Source organism: Nomascus leucogenys, chromosome 2 (assembly GCF_006542625.1).
Source record: "Nomascus leucogenys isolate Asia chromosome 2, Asia_NLE_v1, whole genome shotgun sequence".
NCBI lineage: Eukaryota > Metazoa > Chordata > Mammalia > Primates > Hylobatidae > Nomascus > Nomascus leucogenys.
This window is the reverse complement of record NC_044382.1, coordinates 150,621,347-150,642,649: the sequence shown is the minus strand read 5'-3', so window position 1 is coordinate 150,642,649 and position 21,303 is coordinate 150,621,347. Positions and strand designations below refer to the sequence as shown.

Here is a 21,303-nt window from a genome sequence, read left to right as displayed (position 1 = left end):
ACGCTTGTAATCCCAGCACTTTGGGAGGCCGAGGCGGGCGGATCACGAGGTCAGGAGATCAAGACCACGGTGAAACCCCGTCTCTACTAAAAATACAAAAAAGTTAGCCGGGTGTGGTGGCGGGCGCCTGTAGTCCCAGCTACTCGGAGAGGCTGAGGCAGGAGAATGGCGTGAACCCGGGAGGCGGAGCTAGCAGTGAGCCGAGATCGCGCCACTGCCCTCCGGCCTGGGCGACAGAGCGAGACTCCGTCTCAAAAAAAAAAAAAAAAAAAAAAAAAAAAGAAAGGATCCTGACTTAAGTTTTACCTGGGTAATTCAGAGGTGGGAAGAGGCAAGAACTTTGTTACTATTTTGTGCCCTAACTTTGAAAACCACTGGGCCCTTCCCCCCCAGTTGTAAGTTTCCGCTTTGTTCTCACACCATGTGACGAGCACCCTGTCCCCCAATTCTCACCCCTACCTACATTGTCCTAACTGAACCCAGTGCTCCAATGGCCAAGGGGTCAGGAAATTGTTTCCAAAAGCAAAAAAATGATCCAAGAGTACAGAATAGAAGGGGAGTGGAAGGGCGGCCTCGTAGCAGGAGAGGCGGACAGGCGCCACCTCGGCCAGGTGCTCGACAGCGACATCGACGGCCATGAGCCACACTGATAGTTCTGGCCCTTGATATGATGTGACGAGAAGGGCCGCGTCACCTCTGGGGTCTGTCTCCCAGACCCATACCCCCCATCCAATCGTGAGGAGCCCATCAGCCGAATCACAATAGTGTGGGGGACACTTGACTGAATCCCTGACCAGGACTCCTCAAATTGTCAAGACCATCAGAAAGAGCGTCTGAGAAACGGTGAGAGCCAGGAGCAGCCCAGGGACACCTGATGGCTCAACGTCTCGTGGGACCTGGGTTATAAAAGGACATTAGGCAAACACGAAGGAAGAGTGAATAAAATGCACATGACTTACTAATACATGAATTGGCTCCTTCATGGTGATGGACCAGAGTCATGTCAGATGTTAAGGCGCAGTGGAACAGGGTGCGGGTTGCACAGGAACTCTGTATCATATTATCAACAGTCCTTTATGTCTAAAACTATTCTAAGATTTTTTTTTTTTTTTTTTTTTTTGAGACGGAGTCTCACTCTGTCACCCAGGCTGGAGTGCAGTGGCGCGATCTCGGCTCACTGCTAGCTCTGCCTCCCGGGTTCACGCCATTCTCCTGCCTCAGTCTCTCCGAGTAGCTGGGACTACAGGCGCCCGCCACCACGCCCGACTAATTTTTTTGTATTTTTAGTAGAGACGGGGTTTCACCGTGGTCTCGATCTCCTGACCTCGTGATCCGCCCGCCTCACCCTCCCAAAGTGTCTAAGATTTTTTATTTAAAAACCATCACCGTAGCATGTGTTTTGCAGTGATCGCGAGCGCCACCTCGTGGAAATAGGACAGCATTGCCCGTGACCAACCTCCCTGGAAAGGAAGGAGAACAATTGCAGAGGATCGATGATGCGATGAGCCGCTGTAATTGATTCTGGTCTTGGGAAATGGAAAAGGCCGCTTCCTGCCCTGCAGTGGCTCCCAGTCCGGTGGAGGGAAATGGTGCAAGGCAAATTCAGGACTCCTGGTCACAGCCAGGATCTGTTCCATCTTTACCTGGGATTAGGGACCAAGCTGAGGGATCCCATCTTAACTCGTCCAAGGCAGCCTGGAGGGGTGCCACAATGCAGGCAGCTTTCTTTCTTGCTGCCCCTCAAACGTGCCCGGTGGGAACATGGGGAAGAGGGCCACCCCCTTGTCCCTCTTAACCCTGCTATGAAAAGCCCAGACCTTTCCCTTGATTTTTTTCTGTCTATTCCCAGGGAATTAGTTCCTGGTATCACTTTAGATCAAAAGCAGTGTCTATTCGTGAATTTAAAATGTTTGATCCTAGGTAGTAAAATGTGGATGTTGACTTACCATTAGTTTTCCCCCATGCCCTCAAGAGCCTACTGGGGCAGCAGGGACTGTGGTTTTTCTCTTCCCTGCTACTCTCCTTCCATGTAGCTGCTGTTTTTGATGAGGATTGCCAGATAACAGGATGCCAAGCTAAGTTTGCATTTCAGATAAACAGTGAGCACTTTTTTAGTATAATTACGTCTCATGCAATATTGAGGTCTTTCTCTACTAAAAAAAAGTATTTGAAATTCATACTTAGCTGGGCTTTTTTTTTTTTTTTTTTTCCTGAACAGGATCTCACTCTGTTGCCCAGGCAGGAGTGTAGTGGTAGAATCATAGCTCACTGCAGCCTTGACCTCCTAGGCTCAAGTGATCCTCCTACCTTAGCCTCCCAAGTAGCTGGGGCCACAGGCTATTCGTGAATTTAAAATTCATGCACCACCATGCCAGGCTAATTTTTGTCTAAGATACGAGGTCTCAATATGTTTTCCAGACTGGTCTCGAACTTCTGGACTAAAGCAATCCTCCTGCCTTGGCCCCCCAAAGCATTGGGATTATAGGCATGAGCCACTGCACCTGGCCACTATCCTCTATATATATATATATTTTTTGAGACATAGTCTGACTCTGTCACTCAGGCTGGAGTGCAGTGGCGTGATTTTGGCTCACTGCAACCTCTGCCTCCCGGGTCCAAGCAATTCTCCTTCTTCAGCCTCCTGAGTAGCTGGGATTACGAGAGTGTGTCACCATGCCTGGCTAATTTTTGTTTTTAAGTAGAGACGGGGTTTCACCATGTTGGCCAGACTGGTTTCAAACTCCTGACATTGTGATCTGCTCGCTTCGGCCTCCCAAAGTGCTGGGATTACAGGCGTGAGCCAATGCACCTGGCCACCTATATTTTTATTTTTGGTGTCTGAACACCTGATTTGTGACCCCCTTCCAGCTCGGAAGGAGGGATAGGGCACAGGAAGTTTTCACTTGCCCGGTGGGATGAGATGTTGGCTTCCCATTGGTGCTGTAACAAATTACCCAAAAACTCAGTGGCTAAAGACATGTTAATGTGTTCTTACAGTCCCGCAGCCAGAAGCTTAAAATCAAGGGGTCAGCAGCATGGTGTCGTCTCTGGAGGCTCTGGAGGAGATTCCCTCCCCTCTTCCATCTTTGGGGTGGTAGCGTGACACCGTCCAGTGCCTCCCGCCCCCACCTGCTTCCCTATTTCCATCACGGTCTCCTCCCCGCCCTGAGCCTCCTGTCTTCCCCCATTAGGATTGCTGTGATTGCCTGGGGCCCACCTGGGTAATCCGGGATAATCGCCTCATTTCAAAGTCTTTAACTCAGTCACATCTGCGAAGTCCTTCTTGCCGTGTCAGGTAACATATGTGCAGGTTCTGGGGATTAGGGCATGGACATCTTTGGGGGCTGTTCTCTGTCCCATGGGGGTAAGCTGGCTTCAGGCGATCTGTGGCCCATGTTTCAAGTTGACTTTGAGCTTGTGGTCACTTCTGTGGATGTCCTTTGAGACTCTGCTAGCAGGCTGTGCCTGCTGTAGACCTCAGCTGGGCAGTGCCTGGCCTTTCACCCTCCTGGTTCACCCTGGGTCCTGGTTCACCCTTGGTCCTGGTTCACCCTGGGTCCTGGTTCTCCCTGGGTCCTGGTTCTCCCTGGGTCCTGGTTCTCCCTGGGTCCTGGTTCTCCCTGGGTCCTGGTTCACCCTGGGTCCTGGCCCTGCAGCCCTTCACCGCTGGGCTCCTGGTGTTCTGCGTAAGGTCTCCTTCTGGGATGTCTCCAGGTTGACGTGGCCACCTGTGCCAGATGCCCCAACTATGACCTGCTGCTGGGAGGCAGGGCAGTCAGTTCCTGGGAACAGACCTTGCTCTGCTGCCCTGGCCCCTCAGCTGCCTCATGTGTGACATGGCCATTGGCTGGAGCTCTCTGAGATGGGGCCACTGAAGCCCCCGAGCCCTGAGAGGCTGACCCTGCGCTCACTCTCAGGGGAGATGGAACTCGGCCCTCTAGCAGGTCACCACAGCCTTGACCCTTTCACACCACCATCTGTGTGAGGTCTCAAAAGATTGTGCACTTTCCTTGAAAAAAAAAAAAAAATCTTAGTATAATTCCCATTGCATAAAATTAAGCATTTTGAAGTGTATAATTCCATGACATTGAGGATAATACCTTCACAACTGCTATACTATTGCCTCTGTCTAGTTCCAAAATATTTGTTACCCCTGAAGGAGACCCCAGAGCCATTATTAGCAGTCACTCCTCATTCCTCGCGCTCCAGCCCTGGCAACCACAATCTACTTTCCGTCTCTAAATTTGTCTTTTCTGAACATTTTACATCAAAGCTACAATACGTGGTCCTTTGTGTCTGGCTGCTTTCACGTAACCACAGATTTTTTTTTTTTTTTTTTTTTTTTTTTTTTAGACAAAGTCTCACTCTGTCACCTATGCTGGAGTACAGTGCACAATCTTGGCTCACTGTAACCTCTGCTTCCTGGGTTCAAGCAATTCTCGTGTCTCAGCCTCTTGCGTAGTTAAAATTACAGGCGTCCGCCACCACACCCGGCTAATTTTTGTGTTTTTAGTAGAGACAGGGCTTCACTATGTGGGCCAGGCTGGTCTGAAACTCTTGACCTCAGGTGATCCACCCACCTTGGCCACCCAAAGTGCTGGGATTACAGGCGAGAGCCACTGCGCCCGGCTGTAACATCAGATTTTCAAGGATTATCCACGTTGTAACGTGTCAGTGGTTCATTCCTTTTTTTTTTAAATTGCCGAATATTACTCCATTGTGTGGATATACCATATCTTGTTTATCCATTCTTCAGATGGGCTTTTATCTTTTTTCCACTTTAGGCTATTGTGAACAGTGCTGCTTGAACATCCAGTACTAGTGTGTGTTTGAATACAGGTTTTCAGCTTTGTGGTGTGTGTATCTGGGTGTGGGACTGCTGGTCCTATGCTAACTGTGTTTAACTTTTTGAGGACTGATTTCCCCCATGGCTGAACCATTTCACCAGTAGTGCAGGAGGAGAGAACTACGTCCTCTCCAACACTTGTTATTTAAAAGACTTTAGCCCTCTTAGGCCGGACATGGTGGCTTATGTCTGTAATCCCAGCACTTTGGGAGGTCAAGGTGGGAGGATAGCTTGAGCCCAGGAGTTCGAGACCAGCGTGGGCAACATCGTGAGGCCCCATCTCTACAAAAAATAAAAATAGCCTGGTGTGGTGGGGTACGGCGGTGGTCCCAGCTACTTAGGAGGCTGAGGTGGGAGGATGGCTTGAGCCTGGGAGGTCGAGGCTGCAGTGAGCTGAGCTGTGATTGCACCACTGCACTCCAGACTGGGTGATAGAGCAAGACCCTGTCTCAAAAACAAAACAAAAATGTTAGCCATCCTAGTGGATGGGCCGTATATTTATCTTTGATTTTCGATTTTGAAATGTTGCATGTGGTCCAGCAAGCACTGCACAATACCATAACTGCCTGCCACGCGTGGCCGTTCAAACCGAAAATGAGAATAAGTTCAGTCAAGTGAACTCGACTTCCTCTGCTGCGCAAGTCAGCCGTGGCTTCCGGCTCCATGCTCACGGCACGTATGGATCGTTGCCTGCCTCACCGAGTGCTGCTGGAGGCTGCTGGTGGCGCCTCCTCCGGGCACAGCTGCTCCTGTGTTTGCTGCTTGGTAGTGGCCTCCTAACAGCCTGGCCCAGAAAGTGGTCCGTGCAGCCCAAACTTGGGTTCCAGAGATGGGGAGTCAGGGGCAAGGAGCACATGGGGAAGAGAGAGTGGTTGCTCAGCCACAGTGGGGGCGCCGTGGTGTCTCAGCCTTTCTGTGGAGGTTTCAAAGCTGAACGTGGAAAATTGGGCAGGGATGTCGCTAGCAGAGGCACCGCTGTGGATGGCAGGACCAGCCTGGTGAGGACCCATGGGAGCCAAGGAGGGTTCAGTGCCCAAAGTCAGCATAAAAAAACAGAAGCTCGTGCCCAGGGGACAGCTGGACAGCCCATGGGCATCCCAGGGAGCAGCAGCTGGTGGAAATAGCATGATGTATATTTTTAAAAGAGGCAGTCTCACTTTATATGCAAAATGTCAAGTAATATAAATCTCTTATTTAAAAAAATTGACAATAGCCAGGCGCGGTGGCTCATGCCTGTAATCCCAGCACTTTGGGAGGCCGAGGCGGGTGGATCACCTGAGGTCAGGAGTTCAAGACCAGCCTGGCCAACGTGTTGAAACCCCCTCTCTACTAAAAATACAAAAATTAACCGGGTGTGGTGGCCCATGCCTGTAATCCCAGCTACTCGGGATGCTGAGGCAGGAGAATCGCTTGAACCTGGGAGGTGGAGGTTGCAGTGAGCCGAGATTTCGCCATTGCATTCCAGCCTGGGCAAAAAGAGTGAAACTCCATCAAAAACAGAGTAATTTTCCAACCACGCAGGTGGGCAGATTGGAGTGTAGGCTGTTTCTGGAGGGTATGGCCACGAGGTGGCGCCACGTCGGTAGCTCTCAAACAGTGCCGCTCCGCATTTGCTCCTGTGGTTTTCTGGGGGATTTTGTCTTTTTTTTTTTTTTTTTTTTAATACAGGATCTCACTCTCCTGCCCAGGCTGGAGTGCAGTGGTGCAATCACGGCTCACTGCAGCCTCGCCCTCCCAGGCTCAAGCGATCCTCCTGCCTCAACTCCCTGAGTGGCTGGGACTACGGGTGTGCCATACCATGCCCGGCCAAGTTTTTGATTTTTTGTAGAGATGGAGTCTCAGTATGTTGCCCAGGCTGACACATTGGCTCCTGTTTGCTCCTGCAGACCCCCCAGTGCCTGCACCTGAGAGGCCACCATTGCTGTCTACCCTTGGTGTGCCTCAGCCTACAAAAAACTGTTGCTCTGTGAAAAATGCCACTACCTCGGATGGCACTGAAAAAGACGCACCTAGCTGGTTGATGTGTGCAGGAAGTACAGGGATGTAAGGGCTGGAAACAGGGTCCAGTCCTTCATGTGTAAAGGCCCGTGCGTCTTAGGCATCAGGAGCCTTGGCTGCAGGTGACAGGCACCTACTCTGAGAAGCCGAGGTGAAGAGCTGGGGCTACTCACTTGTGTCATTGGCAGGCAGGGCTGGGGGTACCCTGGCTGTAGATGCATTAGTCTGTGGAGCTGCTTCTCCTGGGACATTGGCCTCGGATCTCAGAGCAATTTGTTGGTGAGGGGCCCTACCTTGTGCACTGTCACCAGCCAGGGCTGCTGCCCTCAGGCAGAAAGACTTCTACTTTTGTTCCAGCTTAAAAAGTAAGAAGTGACCAGCCAGGTGCAGTGGCTAACCTCTATAATTCCAGCACTGTGGGAGGCCGAGGCAGGCAGATCACCTGAGGTCAGGAGTTCGAGACCAGCCTGGCCAATACGGTGAAACCCCGTCTCCACTAAAAATGTAAAAATTAGCTGGCTGTGGTGGCGGGGGCCTGTAATCCCAGCTAATTGGCAGGCTGAGGCACAAGAATCACTTGAGCCCGGGAGGCAGAGGTTGCAGTGAGCCAAGATCGCGCCACTATACTCCAGCCTGGGCAACGGAGCGAGACTGTCTCAAAAAAAAAAAAAAAGATGTCTGGTTGGCAGGAGATGAGGACACCTGGATGGGCGCGTATCCAGCCCTGATCAGCTGATGTTGGGACCAGGGAGCTCCCCAAAGGCTGGCACAGCTGGGTGGGCACACAACAGCTGCTGTCATCCTGCGTCCCCAAATCGGGGTGGCAGGCTGAGCTGCCAGCCTTCCCGTCATTGGCTGGAATTCACTGGTTGAGCATGGCCACACTCACTGCGGAGCTCTTCTTGGCAGGTGCTGGCGCTGTTGTTGCATAATCAGGCTGCAGTCGAAATGACGTCATTGCAAGTGGGCACCCTATCCTTTCCTTCTTGCAACAGATATTTACTGGCACCCACCGGGTGCCAGGCACTTGGCTCTGTGTTAAGGCAAACCTGGTGGGTGTGTTCATTAGGAGGCTGCATTCTGGGAGTGTGGTGGGGAGAGGAGGAAACAAACATAGCAAAATAAAACAGCGGCGGAGAGCAGAGAGGGCCACGATAGCTGATCAGGGAGACGCGAGCAGGAAGCAGAGGGGCAGGGCGGCCTGAGGGTGGTGGAGGCAGACCTCCCGGAGAGAACGTGGTGAGCCCAAACCTGGAAGGTGAGAAGGGTGGGTCCAGGCCACAACCTGGCGGTGCCCCGCCCAGGGAGGAGTGAGCAAGAAAAGGCTTCCCTTGCTCTGGCGGAAAGGCAGGAGGCGAGCACATTCCGGTGAGATTAGAAATCGGGCGGCAGGTGAGATTAGAAATTAGGCAAGGCCTTGTGAACCATGGCAAGAAGGCTTTGAAGGCCTTTCAGAAGTGGGGTAATGTGATTTTCTCTTACTCTAGTGACCGAGTTGGAGAGAAACAGGCAGCGAGTGAGGCAGCCGTGGAACTGGGAGGCCAGGGGTGGTCCAGGCGGGCCACCTGATGGCGGCAGAGGGAGGAGGCAGAGGGCAAAGACTCTTCCCCACCACTTCCTCACACCAGCTATGAAGCCCTGTGCCACCATCACCTTACAGAGTGGTGGCTTGATGGAGTTCCTGTCAACTGGCACCTCTGGGCTGGAGGATAGCCCGTACGTACTCTAATCACCCAAGACTTGCGCTGAAATGAATTCTTCCCTGGGGCCTCTTGGGTTCCCCCTGCAAGTACAATGCCCACTGTGGGCTGACCCCGTGGAGTCTTTGAAACCCAGAGGCTCGATCTTCCTAGTCCACAGAAATGGCTGCAGAATGATCAAACCAGGTTACTTTCACAGCAGCGAGTGTGCCACACCGGGAAGAGCCCCTGACTCAGACTTGGGGCCCAGAGTCCCCGCACTCTAGCTGTGTGTTCCTGGATAAGTCACTTGTGTGAACCCCACTGTCTTCATGATGGGAGCAATGCCTCCCTTCCAGGGGTGTTGGGAAGGTGGTGCTGGATTCTGATGATGAAAAGGCTTGGAAAGGCAGCAGACCCTTGACGCAAGAAAGGAAAATGTTCAGATGGCCCCTGAGTTGTTTTCAAGCCTAGAGGTTCCTGTTTGTGTCTTTAAATCCCACCTCTCACTTTGCTGGTAGCCTCACCCTCAACCTTTCCGTGTCCTTGTTTTGTTTCCTTATCTAATCCACAGCCACCCCCTCCCTAACCATCCCTCTCCCCTCAGTGTACCCGTCATGCCCCACTTCTTCGGCAAGCGGGGACTGAATGCTGGAGGTGGAGCATGAGGAAGTCAGAGGCGCTTGCTCACTACTGGGTCACCATTGCCTGGCATAGTGCCTGGCACGTAGTAGGTGTGCAGTAGCTATTTGCAAACCGTAGAGACAAATGCTGCCTGGTGGTCTTACGGTTGTGCCAACCCAACAAGCCTGACAGCACCAGGATGGAGCCTGTAGTCTGACAGTCAGGCCTGTTCATCTGTGGCCCCAGGGAACCCTGGGCAGCTCATGGGACACAGGTAAAGAGAGTGTTCCTAGGATCTTGTGGAAGGGTGGAGCTCAGGTGAGGTTTAGATGAGGCAGCATTTTTTTTTTTTCTTTTTTTTTTGAGACAGAGTCTTGTTCTGTTGCCCAGGCTGGAATGCAATGGCAATGGCACAATCTCGGCTCATTGCAACCTCCACCTCCAGGTTCGAGTGATTCTCCTGCGTCAGCCTCCAGAGTAGCTGGGATTACAGGCACCCACCTCCACACCCAGCTAATTTTGTGCTTTAAGTAGAGACTGGGTTTCACCTGGTTTTACCAGGCTGGTCTGGAACTCCAGACCTCAGGTAATCCGCCTGCCTCAGCCTCCCAAAGTGCTGGGATTACAGATGCCCGTCACCATGCCCGGCTAATTTTTGTATTCTTAGTAGAGACAGGGTTTCACCATGTTGGCCAGGCTGTTCTTGAACTCTTGACCTAAGGTGATCCACCTGCCTTCGCCTCCCAAAGTGCTGGGATTACAGGCGTAGATGAGGCAGGCTTCTGACTGGCTCAGAACAAGGCTAAGTGCGAGGCTGGCGGCATCAGGCCTGGTCTTCAAAGAGGCTCCAGTTTTTTTGGGAGCCCCCAGGTCATGATAGTTACGGAATACTGTGCCCGAAAGTGGACCATGTGGGGCTCTTCCTCCAGGCTGGAAACCCAAGCTGCTTCGGTATCAAAGTGACTTACACCCTCCAGGGACGAGCAGGCTGTTTCTTTCTTACTGATTGTATTTCAGATAGCAAAGTTCTGGCAAATCAGTGATTTGAGAGAGCAAAGATCTCGGTAAGTAGGAAAGCTGTTTGTCCCTCAAAGACGGGGCCATTGTGACATGTGGTAACTGCTGCAGTGTGTCCTTGAAAAACAGGATTCCTTGTTAACTTTGCGGCTGGTTTTATCTGAGCCTGTTATTCCAGCTTGATGAGTGGTCAGGTGGATTTTCGTTGTTGTTTTGAGAAAGGGTCTCACTGTGTCACCCAGTCTGGAATGCAGTGGCACAGTCACCGCTCACTGCAGCCTCAACTTCCAAGGTCACGTGATCCTCCCTCCTCAGTCTCTTGAGTAGCTGGGACTATAGGTGTGCACCACCCCACCCAGCTATATTTTTTTGTAGGGATGGGGTTTTGTCATGTTACCCAGGCTGGTCTCCAACTCCTGAGCTCAAGCAGTCCGCCTGCCTCACCAGGTGGGTTTTTATAGTCCCAGTGTGGCGGATGAGCTGCAGGAAGGAAGGAGGCCATTACTGCTGTCCAGCGTGGACCACGGGCCCTGGGGACATGAAGGAGAGTGGGCAGACGGACGGCACATCCTGGAGGTCAGATGTGAACACTTAAACATGGGGAGAGTAGGGAGGCTGTGTCCACAGTGACTCCGGGTCTCTGACTCAGGCTGTGGAAGGGGAGATGATGCACCGAGGTAGGAGGTAAACTCAGTTCTGGAGGAAAGAGGCTGAGTTTGAGGCGCTGGTGAAACAGCCTCGTGGAGGTACCTGTTAAGTGAGCGGACATTGGCGGGCGAAATCACGGTTTTCCACGCTGGAAAACCAGCAGGTCGTGCAGGGTAGGGAACCGGTACCGCGGACATGCGGGAGCTTAATCTGCAGGAAGGTGGACCCCAGGGAGGATGTGTGGGGTGGAGGGAGTAGGGAGAAGCCGAGAAACTCCAGGGCAGAAGCCAGCAGGGCCCAGGTAAGACCACTAGGGACAGTGAGCGAGCCAAGGCCAGGAATGAGTGCCGGGGTGCCCAAGAGAGAGGTCTGATGAGAGCACGATCACCAAGCGCCAAACCCTGCCTGCGAGGACCCAAGGCGCCCCTTGGATGTAGTGACCAGGCCCCCGGGACCAGGTTTTGGTGGGTTTGAGAAAGAACGAGTTAAAGAAGTGGGGTGACAGCTTCGGACGTCTTGGAGTGAAGGGGGACTGGCTGAAGAGGCGCATATGGGGTGGAGGGAGCCTGTTTAGCCAGGCTGTGGAGCTGGCGCCTGATGGCTGCTGGGAAGGACCTGGTGCCAGGGAAGAGCGAGGTAGGGGCAGCTGGCAGAGGGAGGCCCGAGGGGAGGCGGACCCGAGGCTCTAGGCCAGGGACTCAGAGGAGAGTAGCCTGGGGCCTAGGAGGCTGCACTGCGGAGGCCTCTGCAGGGGAGGGTCCCGCCTCCTCTCGGCTGTCTTCACGTGGGCCGCTCTCCTCCCCCGGGTGTCTTTACCCCCAAGCTCAGCCTCTCCCCCAGGATCTCCCACACCCTGGCTAGTCCACTCCAGCGCCCAGCCCAGACGCCCGTTCTCCCCAGGTACTACTGCTGGCCCTAGGCGCTGCCTGGCCTGAGTCTTTGGCCGCCCTCTCCAGGGGCCTCCTCGGTACGCAGTCAGCGGGGCCGGACACCACGGCCCTAACCCCAGCCGCACCCACCATGTTCGGCCCACTCCCTGTGAGGTGCGTTACCATTGGCTGACTCGTCTCTTGGGTTCCGCCCCACACGTCTGCTTCCACGATTGGACCAAATGACTGCCCCTCAGCAGTGTTGCCTGGCAACGGGGAAGGGGCGGCTCTCGAGAGGAACCCGTGCGCTGCTGGTCCTGACCGGAGAGTACCAGGAAGCCCGGCAGGGTAAGTACGTGGGCTGAGGGCCGCAGTGAGCTGAGCCGGAGGCGCAGGTCCAGCTGAGGTGGGGACTGGAGCAGAGTAGGCCTGAGCCCGGCCCCTCCCTGGCCTCCCACGCGTCTCCAGGCCCTCGGGTCGAGGGAGGAAGAGGGGAAGGCTGTGGGGAGGTGAGGGGGTGGGGACAGCTGGGAGGGATGGAGGGAGGGTCTCCTGGGGGGATCAGACTCATCCTCCACCTCCCGCTATTCCTGTGGTCAAGGTAAGAGGGTGGGGAGGTGCCTTCCCCAAGGCCAAGGCCAGCCGTGTTGAAGGGGGATTCGGAGATGCGGAAAGGGAGCGATGCCTCTGCGGAGGAGGCGAGTCTGGGGTAGACACTGAAGTGTGTGTGGAGGGGGCCTTCCTTCTTCCATTCTGACCACACCCATCTGGGCTTTTCCAAGACAGTGAGCTGATAACTGTTCCCAGGCCATGTAGGTGGCCAGCGCAGGACAGGTCACCTTCTGGCCCATAGGAACTCCTTGCCCAGGTTCAAGCTGCCCATTCGCACAAGGGCCTCTGGGCTCTGAGACACAGACAGGACTTTGAAGCCTGTCCAGATGAGGCAGTTGGACTCTCCCCAGCTTGTGGGGGTACAGAGGGCCCCTTGTGTGGCTCTAGGGATGCGCGGCCCTTAGAGTAGAGAGTTGGGGCTTGGCAGGCAGGGTGGGAAGCAGCCATGTAACAGCCTGTTGGAGAAGCTCTGAGCAGGAGGTGACTGAGCCATTCGTAGGATACTAGTGGAAACTATGGGGGCCATCCTGCCCACAATTGGCCCTTGTCCACCCCTCCATCACGGAGGCAGAGCAACCCTCCGTTTCTTCCAAGCAGGAACTCAAGGAGCCATTCTCTGTTGTCTTGGGCCCATTATTCTGTCTCTGACCTCCAGTAAGCAGATCAAATGCCCTGGGTTACCTTATTTAATCTTCTCAACCTTATGTTAAAGAAATTACTTAATGGTGCTTATTAAAAGCACATTAATTATTCAAGACCATTGCAATGGGTATAGGGACCACAGCAGTGGGATTTTGTAGTAAAGGAGAGAGATTGGGCTCAACTGTGATTATAGCAGGGGCAAGTGGGAAGCCAGGAAGCAGGATGGGGATCAGTGGAGGGAAAATGACTGAGGAAAGATCAGGGTGCTAAGGTGGGTTCTGGGTAAGCTGACCTAGCAGATTGTTACTGAAGGCAGGCCAGGGTGATCAGACATCACCTAGGGCAAGTTTGTCCAACCCGTGGGCCGTATGTGGCCCAAGACGTCTTGGAATGACATCCAACACAAATTGATAAGCTTTCTTAAAACATGAGATTTTTTTTTGCCATATATGTAGATATATGCGCTTATCAGTTATTGTTAGTGGGTTTTATGTGTGGCCCAAGACAGTTCTTCCAGTGTGGTCCAGGGAAGCCAAAAGATTGGATATCCCTAACCTAAGCGTTAAACCTGGTTAGACAGCGAGTAAACAGATAATGGTGATTAAATAACAAGGATGGGTTGTTTGGTGCTTTTTGTTTTGTTTTGTTTTTGCTAAAACCAGATTTTACAAAGAAGTACACAGATGGGCCCAGGAGCCTGACTAAAGTCTGGTCAAACAAAAAATCTTGGTCACTTATTATGGGCGGCTGGGACTTCTGTTTTTGTTTTTATGAGACAGGGTCTTGCTCTGTTACCCAGGCTGGAGTGCAGTGTTGTGATCTTGGCTCATTGCGACCTCTGCCTCCGGGTTCAAGCGATCTTCCCACCTCAGGGTCCTGAATAGCTGGGACTGTAGACACACGCCACCACACCCGGCTAAGGTTTGTATTTTTGACAGAGACGAAGTCTCAGTATGTTGCCCAGGCTGGTCTCAAACTCCTGGTCTCAAATTATCCTCCCAAAGTTTTGGGATTATAGGCTTGATGATGGAAAGCTTTCAGTCCCTGGCAAGTTTTCTCAGTGTCATGGGACTTTCGGAGTATATCTTGGTACATGGGGTGGCCTGTTCCCTGCAGAGGTGTGCATAGCACAACCCTACATTGGCCTCGAGACCTCTGTGGGTTCCCTTGTATCAAGTTCCTCTTCCATTTTGTTCCACTGCCCCACATCCTCAGAAGCCAGGTTTTCTCACCTTCAGCCCTACCAGTGTCTGGGATGGACACTTCTTTGTCGTGAGGCCATCCTGTGCACTGTAGGATTTTTAGCAGCATCCCTGGCCTCTGCCTGCTAGATGCCAGCGGCACTCCTCTCCCCCAGTTGTGACAACTACACACTTTTCCAGTCATTGCCAAATGCCTCCTGGGGGACGAAACTGCTCTATTCGAGCTCCACTGGTACAAGCAACCTTGATGTGCGCTCTCAGCACTAGCACCAGTGTGCATTGTCTTTTTTTTTCTTTTTTTTGAGACAGAGTTTCACTCTTGTTGCCCAGGCTGGAGTGCAATGGCGCGACCTCGGCTCATCGCAACCTCAGCCCCCTGGGTTCAAGCGATTCTCGTGCGTCAGCCTCTCAAGTAGCTGGGATCACAGGCATGCACCACAGTGCCCGGTGAATTTTGTATTTTTAGTAGAAACGGGGTTTCTCCATGTTGGTCCGGCTAGTCTCGAACTCCCGACCTCAGGTGATGCACCTGCCTCGGCCTCCCAAAGTGCTGGGATTACAGGCGTGAGCCACCACGCCTGGCATGCATTGTCCTTTAGGAGAACTTGATAGAAGGGAACCCACAGAAGTCTCGAGGCCAATGTAGGGTTGCATTATGCACAACTTTGCAGGGAAGAGGCCACCCCACGTACCAAGGTGTACTCTGAAAGTCCCATGACACTGAGAAAACTTGCCAGGGACTGAAAGCTCAGGAACTTGTATTTAGAGAGAGAGATAAGAATGCATTAAAGGCCTTCATGCTCTCCTGCAAATTAATTAAATGTCTGGCCTGATGAAAGATATTGAGGCGAGGATAGATGAACAGTGGAACACTTTGTATCATTGCCATTTCTTTTTTTCCTTTTTTTTTTTTTGAGATGCAGTTGCCCAGGCTGGAGTGCAATGGCGCTCTCGGCTCACTGCAACCTCTGCCTCCCAGGTTCAAGCAATTCTCCTGCCCCAGCCTCCCGAGTAGCTGGGACTACAGGCATGTGCCACCACGCCCAGCTAATTTTGTATTTTTAGTACAGATGGGGTTTCTCCATGTTGGTCAGGCTGGTCTCAAATTCCCGACCTCAGGTGACCGGTCCACCTCGGCCTCCCAAAGTGCTGGGATTACAGGCATGAGCCACCATACCGTTGCCTTTTTTTTATGTTGCCTGGCATGGGGCTCTCAAAGGAGACGGGCTGTCCTTGAGCCATTCTGAGACGTGTCCCTTCACCAGCACTCTGCAGGCACTAAGAATGGCAGTGCCGGGCACAGCGCTGTGTTCTTAGGGGCTGCCCACCTTCCCACCTCACTGGCATCAGCCCTGGGGTTCCTACTGGGGGCTCCCATGCACCCTCCTCTCTCCTGCTTGAAAAAGTGGCGTTGCCAGCCTAGCTCTGGTCCAAGCCTTTCCTGTCATCTCCTGGGCCTGCCCTGGTCTGCGCTGCTTCTGTGCATTTCTGGGTTCCTGTCCTGCCTGTTGGCACTTGCCCAGCCCTGCGTCCTTCTCCCGGCTGTCTGGGGATGGTGAGGGCTGGCCAGGCTGCACCCTGCTGCGGTTCTCCGACCACAGTGGGGGAGCCTATTTCTGGCAGAAAGCGGGAGTTGGGGTGGGATGGAAGTGAGGGGCTGGGTGGAGTCAGGCCTGGGCCCCCTTCTGCTGCAGCCCTCAGCTGCCTTCCCCCATGTGCCCTGAGTTCCACCCTTGCATCGCTGATCCCAACGCTCTTGCCTGTGCCCCGTGCATGCTGTTCCCACTTCCTGGTGAATGACCTGTGAGTCTGAATACTCAGCTGGAATGTGACCTTTGGGACCTTTTCCACTCTTGACTCTTCTTGTTAGACCCCCAGGACACACCCGTCCTCATGCCCTTGTCTCTGTTTCCCCTCTTTTTTTTTTTTTTTTGAGACGGGTCTCACTCTGTCATCCAGGCTGGAGTGCAGTGGCGTGGTCTCGGCTCACTGCAACCTCTGCCACCCGGGTTCAACCAATTCTCCTGCCTCAGCCTCCCAAGTAGCCGGGATTACAGGTGCACAGCACCACGCCTGGCTAATTTTTTTTTTTGTATTTTTAATAGAGATGGAGTTTCACGCATTGGCCAACCTAGTTTTGAACTCCTGACCTCAGGAGATGGTGTGGCCCACCTTGCAGTTTCTTCGAGTTGATGCAGAGGGTGGGTCTGCTTTGTTTTGGCTGCTTGGGCTGTGTCCCTGCAGCGCCCAGACGCAGCCGGCATAGCCCCTCTGTTTCAGAGCTGGGAACAGCCCCCTGCTGCTGGACATTGAGTCTGGGCTGGAGGTTTTCCTTCTGGCTCTCCTGCTGCTGCGAAGCTTGAGTGGAAGCGGTGAGATCAGATGGGGCACGGGGGAGACCCCAAACGGGGTCGGGTAAGCCCTTGTTTCCAGCCTGTCTCTGCAAAGTGCACCCCCATCCCCTTCCAAGGAGCCCCCCACTGGAGACTTCCTGTGCAGAGGGCACATTAGCAGTGAGGCCTGTCAAAGGCCCATCCGCTGCGAGGATGGCTGTCATATAAAAGGTGGAGAAATAACTCGCTTTAGTGGGGGTGTGGAGAGATGGAAGCTCATGCTTTACTGATGGGAATATAAAGTGGAGAGCACTCTGGCGGCCCCTCGGAATGTTGAACATGGAATTACCATGTGACCCAGCAAGTCCATTCCTAGGTGTCGACGCTGGAAATTGGAACAGGGGGACCCAGGTACTCAGATGTTCATTGCAGCACTATTCATGATAGCTGGAAGGTGGAAACAGCCCAAGTGTCCGTCAGCTCATGATGGATAAGCAAAATGTGGTCCATCCATACAACAAAATACTAACGAGCCGTAAAAAGGAATGGAATGCTGACCCACGCTACAACATAGGTGGGCTTCAAAAACACGATGCTAAATGAAAAGAGACAATCACAAAAGGCCACACATCATATAATTCCATTTATTGTTTTTTTAGAGACGGGGTCTTGCCCTTTTACCCAGGCTGGAGTGCAGCCCGCGATCCTCCCACCTCAGCCTTTGGAGCAGCTAGGACTGTAAGCTCGTGCCACTGTGCCTGGCTAATTTTTATGTTTTTAGTAGAGATGAGGTCTTGCTGTGTTGCTCAGGCTGTTCTGAAACTTCTGGGCTCGAGTGATTCTCCTGCCTTGGCATCCCGAAGTGCTGGGATTACAGGTGTGAGCCACTGTGCCTGGCCATATAATTCCATTTATATGAAACATCCAGAATACGGAAATGCATCGGGACAGAAAGTAGACAGGTGATGGCCAGGGCATGTGAGAGGGAGGAATAGAGGAGATTGCTCATGTGCAGGGTTTTCTCTGAGGGGGATGAAAATGTTTTGGAACTGTGAGGGTTGCACCATATTGTGAATGTACTAAATGCCGCTGTACACTTTAAAATGGTTAATTTTATGTGAATCTCATCTCAGTGAAAAGAAAGGTCCTGACTACCCTGTTATCCCTTGAGGGTTTGAATTGTCAGGGCTTGGTGCAGACCATGACTCATGCCCCACCCTAGTAGCATGGCCTTTCCCCCTTGGCTAAATACCGTGGGAGATAATTTACTGTTGCAGTGACTTTGTTTATCAAGGTGCCTGTGCGGGAGAAGGTCATTGTCTCTCCAGCAGTCTCATTGACACTGGGTTTCTGGAAAAAGTCCAGGGCCAGGAATTAACAGTCACAGCACCTTACCTCTTGAGAGATTTTGTTTGTTTGTTTTCATTTCCAACCATGCTTTTTTGTTTGAATCCCCCGATTTCTTGGCGTTTGCCTTTTCCTATACTGAAGTTTGTGACAGTGAACAAGGCCCCAGGTCACCTGCTGTTGGTGCCAGTCGCTGTTAATGCTCCTCCAGCGCCTCAAACAGATGAGGCTCTCGGGCCAGGATCATACAGGCACGGTCAGTGCCAGGCAGGTCTCAGCCGTTTGCTTTGGTTGACTTGGTTGATAATCACGGCAATCTTCTGAGGCTGGGCTGTGACTCCTCCTGCTTTACAAATGGGGAAATTGAGGCAGAGAGAGTTTTAGTAGCTTGCACAAGACTACACAGCTAGGAGGAGGCAGAGCCAGGATCACAAAGGAAAAACTTCCCAACTAGTGTGTAGCAGTATTCTCAAGGTGAGTTTATTCAAATACATGTGATTGTTCAGCCTTTGATATATGTTTTCTAACTCTGGTTTTAAAGAATGAATATTTAGATTGATTAAAATACAGGTTTTTTTGTCCTGCCTTTGGTTATATTAGCTTGGGCACTATGTTCTCAAACCCAGACTTTGTGACAATTATGGGTGTGTTTCAGTACGTCATAGGCGTCAGGATAGGCTTTTCCAGGTTTACTCGTATCAGCTATTAATTTCTGTCGCATCAAAACAATATTAGCTAGTCACGGTGGTTCACACCTCTAATCCCAACACTTTGGGAGGCTGAAGCAGGAGAATCACTTAAGGCCAGAAGCTGGAGACCAGCCTGGGCAACATAGCAAGACCCCATCTCTACAGAAGACAAAAAAAAAATGAGCCAGGTATCCTGGTGTGGTCCTGTAGTCCCAGCTACTCAGGAGGCTGAGTGGGGAGGGTCGCCCGAGCCTAGGAGGTTGAGGCTGCAGGGAGCTGTGATGGCGCCACTGCACTCCAGCCTGGTCAGCAGAGCGAGATCCCGCCTCAGCAACACAAAACAAAAACAAAACCCAAAACCCAGTATTATGTAGCTCTGATGTGTTTTAGCTACATTTTGTGGCTAAATCAATGTATATTAACTTGACCATATAATTATCATTTATTTTCTGTGATTATTAAATTCTGATTTCTCTAACGTTGTATCTTTTCCTTCTGCAGAGAATTCTGCCAGATATCAGGACAAATGGGGAACAGCAGAAGCCGTGTGGGGCAGAGCTTTTGTTCACAGTTTCTTCCTGAGGAACAGGCAGAGATTGATCGATTGTTTGATGCTCTGTCATCGGATAAAAACAGCCCAAATGTCTCATCCAAATCCTTCTCTTTGAAGGCACTGCAGGCAAGAGTAACAATCAGTGGTTCATGTTTAGTTGGGAGCAGGGGTGTGCAAACTGTGGCCCTTGGGCCAGAATCTGCTTTCGTGTTTTTGTAATGCAATGGATGGCAACACTAAAAAGTTCGTTTTCTGTAAAGGGCCAGATAGGACCTAGTTTTGGCTTTGTGAGCTGTGTGGTCTCCGTTGTAGCTCCTCTGCTCTGCCTTTACTATGTGAAAATAGACATAGACAGTGTCTAAACGCATCCCTCCCCCTTTTTGAAATCAATAGTCTCTTATCTGTACTAAAGAAAGGAACCTGGAGTAGATAATGAATGATTCACACGACATTTGGGGACATTTCTAACTTGAGATGAACATCAGAGGAGATAGCCTGCCTCCTGTGTCTCTTGAACCACGTCCTTCCTGACTGCCCTCCCAGAGGTGGGGAGATAGACTGGGTGGCGGGTCTGCCCTCCTGGACTCGTTGGTCCAGGAACCATGATGTGTCAGGTGCACCTTTGCCTCTAGAATGTGTATGTCTTCGATGGCTAGGAATTTCACGATATTCCTAACAAAATAATGACATTTTAGATTCAGGGCTCATCTTGCAGGGAGTTAAAACTGCCCATTTGCCCATGTTTTTCCCCGTTCCATGGGGCTCTCAGCTGCAGATTTGAGTGCTCAGACTGAGGCAAGACGCTGACAAGGAGATGCTGTCAGCTCATCTTCCTGGGAGTCCAGGCAGCCATCCGAGCAGCCTCCTTCCTCTTCTAGAGTGTGCAGCATGGGAGCAGATGAGGAAACTGGCCAGGGAGTTATATCCAGTGAACTGTGGTCGAGCCACCACACTCCATCTTGGGTGACACAGGGAGACCCTGTCTCAAACAAACAAAAAAACAAAAAAAACCCTAAATTTAAAATTTAAATAAAAATGAATGAAAAATGCATATTGAGCCCAAGGAACATGGACAGGAAGTAAAAGCTGGTATATTTGGAAACCACTAATATAGAGACACACAGCCGTGTGGTTGTGTGTGCATGTGTTATGTCCACGTGTGCATGTGTATGTGCAGTGCCACTAGATGAGAAGCACCCCGGGAGGCCTGCGGGAACAAGCAGAATCAGCCAGGCCCGTTTCAGACTTGACTGTAGAGTGGGTGGTAATGTTCAGATAAATAGAGTTAAGAGTTGACCAGAAGACCTTGGTGATGGAATGACGTTTCCTTGCGGAAAGGGTGAAAGGTTGCTTTTCCAGTAGAACTTTGCAGACACTGACCGAAATAGGAGTGCTCTTTTTGAGTGGTGAGGGCAGAGGCCTGCCTTCGAAGAGCTGCAGAATATTGATCCTGGAACAAGCAGTGTCTGCCCAGCTGCTTGTTACAGGAGAGCCCAGCTCACAGACCCTGCGGTGCAGGATGTGATTGGCTTGTGATTTGCTCGCTCTCTGCATTTAGTTGTACATACAGGACCAAAGCAGATTTGATGCTGGAACCAAAAAGGAAAACAATATTTCATTAGAATGTTATCGTCCAGGCGTTAAGAATTAAATTTGCTGGGTACGGTGGCTCACGTCTGAAATCCCAGCACTTTGGGAGGCCAAGGCAGGCGTATCACTTGAGCCCAGGAGTTTGGGACCAGCCTGGGCAATACAGCAAGACCCCATTTCTGCAACAAATACAAACATTAGCGTGGTGGCATGTGCCTGTAGTCTCGGCCACTCAGGAGGCTGAGGTAGGCAGATCAATTGAGCCTCGGAGGTAGAGGCTCCAGTGAGCTGTGATTGAGCCACCGCACTGCATCCTGGGTGACAGAGGGAGACCCTGTCTCAAAAACAAAACGAAAACAAACCCCTAAATTTAAAATAAAAAATGAAGGAAAAGTGCATATTGAGCCCAAGGAACATGGATGGGAAGTAAAAGCTGGTCTATTTGGAAACCCGTAATATAGAGAGCACATTAGCTGTACACAGACATATGTGACATGTGTTAATAAATTCCGACGTGCAAATGGCAGCTGCTAGAATCTAGAATGAAGGTGATGTTCAAAGTAGAGTGAAGCTCAGATGGTGGCCAGAGGCAGGAATGACGAGACAGGAGAGTTTGGAGGCAGGATGGGAGCAGATTGTGGGAGAGTCTGATGG

At 51.8% G+C, this 21,303-nt stretch overlaps 1 protein-coding gene across 2 annotated transcripts in view; it reads left to right on the top strand.

Annotated features, from left to right (window-relative positions):
* Positions 1-11,877: 11,877 nt before the first annotated feature.
* Positions 11,878-21,303, top strand: part of MEAK7 (MTOR associated protein, eak-7 homolog) — a 32,955-nt gene continuing 23,529 nt past the window's right edge. The window contains exons 1-2 of one of the 2 annotated variants that reach the window (XM_012505235.2): positions 11,878-12,029; positions 19,008-19,185. In XM_012505235.2, the coding sequence (XP_012360689.1) occupies positions 19,033-19,185 (153 nt within the window). In that variant the 5' untranslated portion in view covers positions 11,878-12,029; positions 19,008-19,032. The remainder of the gene's footprint in view (positions 12,030-19,007; positions 19,186-21,303) is intronic. The other variant, XM_030819445.1, reaches the window with a different exon arrangement.